At 25.6% G+C, this 12,541-nt stretch overlaps 1 protein-coding gene across 1 annotated transcript in view; it reads right to left on the bottom strand.

Moving 5' to 3' along the window:
• Window positions 1-557: 557 nt before the first annotated feature.
• Window positions 558-12,541, bottom strand: part of LOC107436273 (Nuclear cap-binding protein subunit 1) — a 32,051-nt gene continuing 20,067 nt past the window's right edge. Inside the window, 8 exon segments of the mRNA XM_043053702.2 lie at window positions 558-745; window positions 2,768-2,881; window positions 4,992-5,032; window positions 5,035-5,116; window positions 6,450-6,552; window positions 9,032-9,135; window positions 9,516-9,609; window positions 9,939-10,038. Coding sequence (XP_042909636.1) covers window positions 632-745; window positions 2,768-2,881; window positions 4,992-5,032; window positions 5,035-5,116; window positions 6,450-6,552; window positions 9,032-9,135; window positions 9,516-9,609; window positions 9,939-10,038 — 752 coding nt within the window. The 3' untranslated portion in view covers window positions 558-631.

The following is a 12,541-nucleotide window of genomic DNA, read 5'->3' as shown; positions in this document are numbered from 1 at the left end:
CCTGTGATTAAATAAACTTCTACTCAAGTAAAAAGAAAATGCTGTTAAAATTAAATAACTTACGAAATAAAATTAAATAACTCAGTAATAAATATTATATTAATGAGACCAAGCACAATGAAGACAAAATAAAAATCATCAAAATCAGTTTCAATATTGGATTATTAGAAACTCCTTTCATTTTCATCAACAATTAACATGATTTTGAAGCTTTAATCTCATCTTCATCAAAAAGGCATTAATAATGATTCATTAATATTTTGAAAACATTTTTTTTTTCCTTATTTAAATATTATAGTGTGTCTCCCAATGTGTATACATAATTTTTTTCTTTACTTTTAATGAAAATTCTGAAAAAATATAAGGATAATAATTATAAAATTCAGTAGATATGTTTCGTCACAAGAAGAAATTTTCCTTAAATTTAAAGGGGAAAACTAATTTTTCGTTTCCTTAAAATAAATCTTGTAACATTTTGTCACCAAAACAATGTTATGAACTAATTTTTATTAACTAGTGAATTGTGTTTGTAAAACAAAAGAAAAGGACAGCGGAAATAACGCTTTCAATAAAATATATTTTTTTATGAGATGATATAATGTGTATAAAAAAAATGCAGTTGAAAGTATTCTTATGCTTTGAGGGCACAAAATTGTTGAAATATGGACAGAATGTGATGGTCTATATCACTCGTAAATAGAAGAGTCTCTAAGGTATCTACATACTTGAATACTTGTTCATGATGCTGAAAGAGAAAATAGAGAATTAATCAACAATCATGAAAGATAAATAAGGATAAATTGAAAAATTTAAAAAGTTACTTTTTCTAACTTATCAAGTCACCGAAAATTTAGAATATCAGTGCATAGTAAGGCAATATGTAAGTTAATAGTGAATGGTATTTTGTTTTTATTTTATAACCGTCGGTGAACAGCTGACCCAATTTTAGGTTCACGACTACTGATGATCAACTCCGCAGCCTTGCAATTTTGAACCCAACCCAGAAGACAAGAGAACTCATCAGGGAAAATTTGCATTTGTAGAGGACTTTAATGGAATTAACCCACATTTGCATTACATGGAGAGGAAAACCACGAAAACCTCCCTTGATTAGCCTGACAGCAAGGGGATTCTAACCCATGATAACATTAAGGATATTTTAACGTCAGCATTGTGGTCGGTGCAAGACGGGTGCGGAATTCATATCGACCAGCCATCACTGGTATTCGAACAGTGAATGATGTATCCTGAATAGCAATGCCTTATAATAAATAATTTACTTATTATAAGGCAGCAATTACCATCAACAATAAATATCCAAAAAATACAGCTGATCATATTTTGAGTTACAGTAATGATTATCAACAATATAGAATGCCTATTTTATCCTCAAGGTTGATTATAAATTCCCATTTAACATCTTGACACTATGTTCTTTAAAAAATAGTGGTTGTTAAGAAACAGTGGGCTTTTAACAGCAAATAGTCTTTTGTTTTTAGTGGTTATCAATAATTTTGGTAAAAGAGTTGCCAAACTGGTAACACAGCACCAGAAAGGGTAGTTTAAATATAATAGACATAAAAATAACGAAAAACACGAAAGTTTTAAAAAATTTGTACATAAAAAGTTAGTGTGACAAAAATAAAGCAAAATTCTGAGCGAAAAAATGCATGATTTATATTTAAAAATAATATATTAAAATTACAGAGATAAAAAAAAAATCTTACATTTATTTACAATTACTCATAAAAGAAAAAAATTTATAATAAACGGCAAATTTTGAATGAACAATAAATTATTATTCACGTCATTTTCTAGGGCTTGATGAGACAGCACATTAATAAGGTAGGAATTTAAAAAAGTAATTTAACTTCCAAAAATAATTTTTTCTATCATACAATTTTTATTAGCACTAATTACTTTTCAAACTCTGAAAAGTAATTATAAAAATGGCTGTTTTTTCTTTTTTTTTTCTTTTTTTTTGCTTAATAAAGGTGAATCTACAAGCTACAAGTATATGAAATATATATCATAATATTAGTTAAGATAAATATATAAAAATAATACAAGAATAGTCCATACATATTTTTGTCCTATACAAAATTAAAATCGATGAAATTTTTCAATCAAAGCTGACAATACTTAAATCCACTCTAACTTCTGAAAGAATTTGAATATTGACGTGGCATTCCCCCCCCCCTACAAATCGCCAGAATTTTATTATTCTACAATGTATTTTAGTACTGTACGATGAAATGTTTGCAAGCAATATTAAAATAGTATGTTTTTTGTTCTTTTAGAATGGGGTAATAATGAAACAGCATAGTTTAAAAAAAAAAAATTTTTTTAAGTTCAAAATAGAAACATACAAAATCTAGAAATACCAGGTTAGAACTCAATGTCGAATATCATCTTAGATGTTTCATAAAAGTTTAAAACTAAATTTTAAATTCAATTTATTTTCACCTATTCCGTTTGTTCGATGTCAGCAATTTCAAATCTTTTAATCTTATATTAAATATAAAATAAATATTATAAGAAATGAAAAAAAAAAATTTCTTGAGGAAAATTCAACATTTATTTTAACATTAAAAGTTGATTTAAATATTAATCACTCTTCACTTTTAGCAGAGACAAATTCAAACACAAAGTAACAAGAAGCATTACATCCTTATATTGCAGAAACTTCTCTCTAAATTGTATAGATTGTGTTAAAGGACAAACTTAAATTCATATGTGTAGTGTAAAAACAATAAAATGAAATTACCTGAAAAAATACTTCCTGTAGTCGACCTAATATGGCTTTAAACCAATAATTGTTGAAATCCACACCTTCTGCTTCACAACGAGCTATATGTTCTGTCAAAAGCATGATGAACCTCTAAGAAAAGTAAATAATACAACAAATTAAACAGTTATTATAAAACATATTAATTAATCTGATAAAATTAGGAGCATACAATCTACTGTGGAATGCAACCCTCAATACCTTTATCCTACTTTCAATATATCACCTCGCATTCCAATAATAAAAAATAAGTAGGAAAAAATTAACTAGCTAAAAAATTTCATAATTGTCTTTCCAACTCATTTCAAAATACTTTAATAAAACATCTAAATAATAACATTGAAATACCAAACTGTAAAAGCACTAAAATAAGGCGTCTAAAGAATTAAATCTTTGGATATTATATTTACCAATAAAATAAAACCAATAACCAAAACTTGTATGGCTCAAATACTTTTTAAACAAAAACGAACAATTGATATGTATACATTAAAAAAAATATTAATTAATTAGAATATTGAAAATCTGTTACATTTATTTTTAATAAAAATAAATAGTGCAAAACTCACGGCTGTCATTAAAATAGTGGCTTTAGTTGCTTCAGATATGAAATAGTTACTCTCTAACAAATTCTTAAAATATTTATACCATAATGATATAAAATTATCCAAATAGAGTATTTTCTTTAAAACATTTACTTTATAAAACATAGATAATAGGTCAGTTGTAAATACACAAAAAACAAAAGCCTTAAACTCAATCTGCTGAAGATGCATACCCTGTTATACAGATGTTTTTAGAAATTCTCAAAATAATTAAATAAAGAGAAAATACATAAGAAGAAAAATTTGTATGACATATGTACTGTGCTACATAAACATTTTTCCGAGCATAATAAATGTATACATAAAAAAAAATTTAATTTAATGTTTTTAAAAAAACACATGCGCTAATAAACTATTTAACTCCCCAGTGGAAAAGCAATAATTAAATATTGAATTAGAATTTTACCAAAAATTATAAACAGCATTGGATTTATAAACTGCTACTAGAAACAAAAAAATATATATATTATCTAGGAATTAATAAAAGTAATAAAATAGGAATCTTGTTTAGATTGAATTTTAGCATAGATCAGATCTTGCAGGTCTCCTAAATTAAATATGACAATTACATGTGAATAAATAGTAGTCTAAATTACGTGAAATGAAATGAAAAAAATAAAAAATTAGGTAAGACTGTAAAAGGTATTTAATATCTTTTATTTGATGACTAAATTTTACATGCAATCATTAAAATAAGCAAGTTTTAAATATTTCTATATTTTTTAATTTTAAAAAATGTACAAGTTTTATTACTAAATGTGCAATTTATTATTTCTGAAACAATTCTAAAGATGCTACGACCTCATTGAAAAAATTGGGCCAAGAACACTCGAATAAACTAAACATCACGTTTACACAAACTAAAAAAATCCTAAGTGAATTCAACTATGTTTTCTTATGAAGTTAAATGAAATTCTGTAAATTTTACATTAATATGCAACTGTCAAAAACAACAGGTCCGAAGATTTTTTTTTTCCTGCAATAGAACAAGGCAGAATTTTTTTCATACCCCATCAGGGCCTGCAATTGCACTGGTCAAACAGAGTGGGGAGAAAAAAACTTGTACTAGAAGATTAAATATGGATAATGGACATGGCAAAAAAGAACCAACCCTTACACTTACTGTGGTGAGGGAAATAAAATAGCAAATTGATAATTCTAATGAATTGATTTTTTAAAAAAAGCACCAATTTTTTGCAATTGATCGCAAAATAGCAGGGTTTTTTTCTATATAAATATATTAATGAAATTAGTTCAATTCAGTCGCCTAGTCTTAAAAATTGTCATTTCAGCTGCTTTTTTAGTTGCCAATGGTAGCTCTAAAATCTTGAACATATTTGACTTTAAAATATTATGTATAGATTTTTCACCCAAATTGATTTTGATTTTATTGCAATAAAGAACACTTAATTTATTAATTGACATAAAAACCGAATTCCTAGGTTAAAATGGGGGAATTAAGATGTTGAATGAGTCTGTGTGACAGCCTTAATGATGACTAAGAAAAACAACAACAACAAAAAAGGAGTTAAGAAAGTTAAAAAAAAGTAACTAAAACTGAATTAACAATTGGAGAGACAATCAAAATATATCCTTACCTGGAAAATAATTAAGAATAAATTTTTTAAATCACTCTGTTTTCTTCCATTTCTTCAATCATTTCTTCTGATGGTCGTACATGATTGGAATCTTCCTCATCGTCTTCTTCCATAGCATCATCTTCCTATTTGATGTGTAACAAAAATTAAAAAAGAAAAAACAAAAAGTTTTACAAAAAAGCAGATAAATAACAAATTTATAAAAAGATTAGAGAATAATATTTAAATTGAAATAGAAAAGTAAGTTGAAATAGAACAAATTAATATACAGGACTTTATCAGAAGGCATCCTTTACATTTGAATAAGGGTGCGTTTCAGTGAACAATTGTTTAAAAAAAATAAAAGTGTTACTCATGTCTCAAAGCTTCATTTGTAAAAAATAGAAAAAATATATAAGATATGTAATCAGAACCAATGCATAAAAAGTAATACAATTTAAAAATGAAAAATAAACAAAATATACAGGTAAAAATTTCAATAAAACTCACCGAAAACTAACCCAACTAAACTAAACTAACAAAATATTATTCCAAAACCTATTTTAGATTGAAATAGATATATGTGTCAAACTAACATTTGGCCAGCAGAAAGAAATAATAGAGAAATTGGAGCTACCAGATAAAAATTATAATAGATTACACGATATTTTACCAAATTTTTTTAGGAATTAGATAAATAACAATACATTACATCAGCAGTCAGTTAAATTTCTTTTCCTTTCTTTTGTTTAACTTGTTCGGTAAAACAATACAATCAGTTACATTGGATACAACCAACGTCCCTTCACACTTCAAAAGCAAGTGTTAAACAATTTTGCACATTCCAAAATAAAAATAAAAAGACTTGTACTTAAAAGTTGTCTTAATGCAAAAAGATTCATATGTTTTTTAAAATCCTTATTTCTTTTGTCGTTATCACACAATGAACATGAATTCACTTTAAATGAAGGAAGAAAATTCACCAACTTTAAATTTTAATTCTAATTAATGATTTGAGATAAGCTATCAAAGAAGTGGTAATATAATGATGTTTAATTTTAGTGACAGATTTAAACATCGATCACATGTGAAGTGAAGAAAAGGTTTACATTGTCTATTTAACAATTTATTTGTAATTGACAAACACATTTAACACAACTGTAACAAAACAAAAAAATTTTATCTCATAGATTTAGAACATTTTTATTTGTAGAGGTAAAAGGATATTTGCGTCACTAAAGTTTGGGAATTTTTTGGATTTTTATACAATTAAATAAAAGTTCCCACAGAATTTTTTCAACAATTCTCCAACTTGTTCCACATCAATGACTAAACAAACACATACATTCAAAATTCAAAATTTGCTACTGATGTGTGATAATAAAACATATAAACAAAATAATAGCATATACAAAATAATAGCATATACACCTAGATGCAAACAGTTATAGAGATCAACTCTTTTAAATGACTAATTACCTTTTGCAGTTTCTTTTTAGCATCATTTACTTGTTTTTCTTGATTAGTCACATAACGAATCATTTTACGTATTGTTAAATGAAGTATCTCCCATATATAAGCTCTACAAATAAAATAAAAAGTCAGTTTTATTTACACATTTATTTCCCCAAATACACAATATAGCATAGGAAATATTTGAAACCAAATGATAAAACTAATAATAAATATATAATTTTTAAAAAGCAAAATTTATAATGTCTAATTACAAATATACCAGCTTTAAGGAAAAAAAATTATTTTAAAAGAAATTCAGTAAAAAAACTATTTAAAAATAATTTAAATTTACTACTTAAATTACTCAGAGTATCCTTTTTAAACTAAAATTGGAAATTGCAAAGTTACAAAACAAAACAAAAAAAAGTTAATTTATGGAATAATGATATTTAAGTATGGTCTTAAAGTTTAAAGGCACAGGAACCAAAATAAGCTAAACTACATAATAGGGGTTATAAATAGATATTGAATAAAAAAAAAAATAGAAAAATCAATTGGGTAGTTTGAGGTCATTGAACCTAAACAAGACAGAATATTTAATCCAACACCTAATACGTTTAGCTCATTTCTTATTTTTTAATAAATTATTTTATGAGTGAATAATTTTATTAATAAATAATATAAAATTTCATATTATTACTTCATTAATAAATCAGTTGATTTTTTTTTTATTTAAAGAAACGGAAAACAAAATCTATAAAATAAAATTCATAGAAAAAATAACACTTATGAAAAAATCTTAAAATTGCATACAAAATATAATAAATAAACTTATCTTAAAAATATATTATATGCCACAGAAAAAAAAACTTTGAAAGTTAAGCTCCAAAACAAGTTAATATAAATACATCCATATTTATAAGCAATTAAGCAATATATAAAATGAAAAAAATAAATAAAGCTTAAAATAAAATGTACACACAGACTAAGTTGAAATATAAAAATTCATCACATGACATATACATATATAGAAACCACTTTTGTAATAAGATTATACAGAAAAGTGATTAAAATGAAGATGCATTTGGGTGTGGCTATTTTTAATGCAATCAGACTTTTTATTTAACTTTTTACGATTAGGATACCCCGATCAAAACATTCAAAAAGGAAAAAAAGAATTCTTGTCATGGATTCTATTCATAGCTAAAAATTATAACAAAGGCTAGATAAATGTTCAAAAAAAAAAAAAAAAAACATATAACTTTATCACACATTTTTTAAGGAATTGTCTTTAAAATAAAATATGAAAATAGCTCATCTTCTATTTCCTTATAATAATACTTTGATAGAATTCTAGTTTTTTACTTCTTGTCACGAATATTCAACTCGAAAAAACAACCACTTCAACAAAAACATTTGCAGCTAGCCGAGGATAGAAATTTCAACCTTGATCATTTAAAATATTTACAGCTAGACACAATCATGCTTTGAAATGAACACAACTTTTGTTCCATTTTCGTACATGCACTTCAAAATTCAGATACTTTATGAATAAAACCTAACGAAAACAATTTAAAATGTATTATATTATCAAGCTTCACACAAGAAAAAGGCTGCTGGATTTAAGCCAGAAAAAAATCACTTTGAGTTTGTTTGTTTTTGTTGGTTTAAACCAATAAAAAAGACCAGCTAAAATAAAATAAATTTGTCAAAACTTGAGATAATATGAAAGAACCATAATATTGTTAATTAATTACAGGGTATGAGTGGATGCTAGGAAAAAATAGAACAACAGTCTTGCACTTTCAAAATTTGTTTGTTTGAAGAAACAGCTTTAAACTTGAGAAGTATGAAAAACAATGATTTTAAACTACTTGGAATAATCAATATCCGTACTTTTGTGTTCTTTTATTTTAAACTTTTACGATCAAATATTTTTTATAATTATTATTTTGAACAAATCTCACAAGTTAATAAAAAAATACCTGATAAAAAAAGATTTAGCACTATTTTTAACAAATGTTTTTTTTTTTTTTTTTTTTTTTTTTTTTNTTTTTTTTTTTTTTTTTTTTTGTAGCAATTTAAAACACGTTTGGGATGTTTCGGAATATGACTGTAATATGTTTAGTAATTTTGGGCTAATTTCAAAGAAAATTGGGTAGCTTGCATCACTATAGCTACTAATTTTTTAGATATTAGTGTTAAAATTGGCCTTAAAATTAAGAATAAGAAAAATAAAAAAGTATTGTTACGAAATAAAATTAAACAAAAAAATTTTTTATTTTGAAAAAATTTTCAAAAACAATTAGATAGAAAATATGCTTAGTACTAAAGTTAACAGTAAAAATTTAAACTAGTACAAATATTTTATTATAAATTTACTTTTCCTGTCATATGCATATCCTGTTTATGCATATCAAATACTATCAAATAACACACATACAAAACTAACAACGTAAAACACCAGGGTTCTACAGTATGTGTATGTATGTGTGTATACATATATATATACATATAAATATATATACATACACACATACGCATTGGAAATTTATTTAAACAAGCAATAAGTCAAATGCCTAATAATATTAATAAAAAATACTTGCTTGGGAAATTCTGAAGACATCTCTTTGGAAAAGAGCCAATTAGCTACTGAAGAACATTCAACTATTTTACCTTTCAAAAATTGTGTAACTAACCCTACCATCATCTGAAACAAAAAAAATAATAAAAATTATTTTTAGAAGCATATTATAATGAAACATTTTTATATGCAGGGTGTGGCTAAAAAAAAATCCTAGACAAATAATTTTTAATCTACCTTCATTAAAAATAAATAAATTAACAAAATATAATAAATAATATTAGGAGGAAACCTTTACTAATAAATAAATTTAATTGGTTCCAAAGTGACTGCATTTTGCAGAGGCTTGAACACTTCAGAAACGTGTCACAAGTCTCCTACCTTTAATTTATTCCATTACTGCTGAAGCGATTACTTTAGAAGATCCAAACTTTTATGTGCTTCAGTCATCAATAATTAGTGAAATTAAAAAGGAAATGATACAATAAAGAATAAAATAAACAAACCTGTTGATGACCATGCCAGAGTTCAAACATGCTTCGCAGAATACAAATTTGGGCTTCCTCTGATGTGGATAAGACTTTAAAAACTGCATGATATCTACATAAAACATACTAAAATTTACTCAAATACAAACAAACAAAAATATTTTATATAAACCACCAATTTGAACATTAATTGCTACAAACAATTCACACAAGAAAACTACACATTATGGCAAATCCTATGATAATTCAAAAGTCAATAATTTCATGACAAATAAAAAGTATTTATTATCAATATTTTATTTTCAACCTGATATTTAAAGCACTTATAACTTTTTAAGAATCATATTGTATTATAACAATAACATATTGAGATTAATGACTAAAAAAAAACCTATTAAGTTCCATTAGTTATTAAATAAAATATTTCAGGAAGTAACTTACTTTGCTATTGCAGCAAAAGCATGAGAAAATGATTTATCAGCATAATTTAATAGCGACTGCACAAACACATCAATTTTCAAAGGGTTATGTGTAGGTTCCACTGCAAAAAGAAAACATTCATGTAACAAATTCAATACAAATCACAAAAATCAAGAAAACATATATCAGGGTTCCCACTCTATAATGAGATTGAAATTCAAGGACTTTCCAGGACTTTTCAAGGACCTCAACAAAATTTTCAAGGACCTTAATCCAGTGGCGTAGCGAGCTTAACTCGCGCCCGGGGTACAATACCCTTTTAGCGCCCCCCCCCTCCCATTCGAAAACCATATAATATTATATGTAAAATATACTCGCAAATAAATAAATAAACAAAGTAAAATAAATAAAGTCATAGACTCAAGCTAGGCTTTAAATTTGAGACAAAAAATGTAGTTGAGAGAACAAGACTAGATTTTGAAATGTATATGATCANTGCTCTAAATTTTATAATGAAATAGCTCAAATTTATTTTACTTGTTTGGTTATAGCGCACTGCATTGTAATTTTAGCACTAAAAAACAAAATTTCTTTTAAATTTTATTTATTAAAAAGAAGTATGATACGGAGAAGTGATAACAGACAAGATTATGCAATTAAGCAAATTACCATAATAGCATAATAACAAACTTAATAAGCATATTTACAGATATAGATATATCATGGAAAACAAAATAATTTCCATGAAATAATTAAATTTAATAAAAATGCTATAAATAGTAAACTACTATAAATAGCCACAAGAAATGTTTGCTATAAATAGTAAAAACACTTCAAATTACCACTGTAAATATTAATTTTTAAATTCTCATTTATATTTCAACTATACCAAAAATTATTACACTTTTCTTGCAATTTGATGAAATTGTGTAGACTTACACTGCATCTGAAGTGAAACCGAATTTTAATAGCCATGAACATTTTAATTTTACTCTCTAATTTAATAATTGTACTAAGAAAAAAATTATTAAAATTTTTTTGATATAACAATAAAAATAAAATAAAAGATTAATTTTACATGCATACTCAATTTACCTCACCTGATTCTACACAATCAAACAAATTTAAAAATCCACGGTAACCAAATTCTAATAGATGGTTTGGTCAGAATAAAGATATTAAACCAAACCACCAGTTCTGCACATAAAAAGTCGTCTGAGTTTTATGCACCGAAACAGCTATCTACCTCAAATTAGAAGAAAAATGACTCTCAATAACATGTTTCTTTGGCTGAATGAAAGGGGGGGATTAGTCTGAATTCTTTCTTATTTTGCTCTTTTTGTAATGATCCAAATTTTAAAATTGGATGTTTTCATAAATTTTTGTCAGTGATTTTTTATTTGCATTTAAATTATGTCACATTCATGTAAATTAAAGTATTAAGTTAACGTGTTTTATTGAAATAAAAGGCAACTTTTTAACAAAACAAATTTCTTCAATTTTAATCCTATTAGGAGGCTTGCTAATCAACCCTTACCTCCACGATGGCCTCCCATTCATCCTTATTTTCACCATAAAATTTGAAACATCAGCAAAATGGTGTGTTAAAGTTGAACTAAGTTTCTCCATATAACTTATAATGTTAGTTCAGTTGAAGGAAATTAAATACAAAGCCATATCGCACATCAAATTTATTGAAATATGATTCTTTCTTTTCTATGTCTTTTACCTAACTTAGATTTATTATTTGTTTGTGCATTGATAGTTAGATCATTATGTTCTACATGGCTTGATGCTAGTCTTTGTGTTAATTAAGAAATATACAGTGGAAGAATTCAAATCTTTGTGTAAGAATATAGAATGTGTCACTTAAGAGAATTGAATCTTGACGGACATGACTTATTTGAAATAGAATGAAAAAAACAGTTGCTAGCGTAAACAAATAATGTAACGTAAACCAATGCAATGTTTCAACAACCAATCAGGATCAAGGCACCAACACTCAGCACTTGCAGGCATGCCGTTAGAAATAGTTCTTATCTCTTGAGTTCAGAGATTTTTAAAAAACTTATTAATTTTTTTTGTTAGTTTTGTGATGAAGTTTAATAAAATATAAATCATGAGAGACATACATTTTTTTACAACAATTCCCAAATAATCACTAGTTAAAACCATAAAAGTGAAAAGAAATTTACAGAAGAGCACTTAAAATTGCAGAAACTTTTGTACAAATTCGAATTTACAAAGAGAACAAACAATAAGTTTTTTAAGATAATAACAATAAGCCTTTCAGCATATCAAATTTCAAATCTGTTGTTGCATTTTATGCTTTTTTTTTTTTTTACATGTTCAACAGTTGATTATTTTTGAACTATCCCATTTTATTCCATTGTACTTAATGTACTCTTTTCTACACACCTCAGCAATTTCAAGTTAAGACATTTTTTCAATTTTTTAATATAGAAAGATTAAACTTAGAATTTTTTTTTTTTTTTTTTTTAGAAACATTTAACTGAAATTTGCATTTGAAATTCAAGATCATATCAGAGTATTAATAACAACACGAAAGTAGAAAAAAAGAAGTATATACCATCATCTTCTTGAAGAGGATTGGGCAAGTCTTT

This window comes from Parasteatoda tepidariorum, chromosome 1 (genome assembly GCF_043381705.1).
Source record: "Parasteatoda tepidariorum isolate YZ-2023 chromosome 1, CAS_Ptep_4.0, whole genome shotgun sequence".
Taxonomy (NCBI): domain Eukaryota; kingdom Metazoa; phylum Arthropoda; class Arachnida; order Araneae; family Theridiidae; genus Parasteatoda; species Parasteatoda tepidariorum.
Note: the sequence above shows the minus strand (reverse complement) of the source record. Positions and strands in the feature narration are given on the sequence as shown.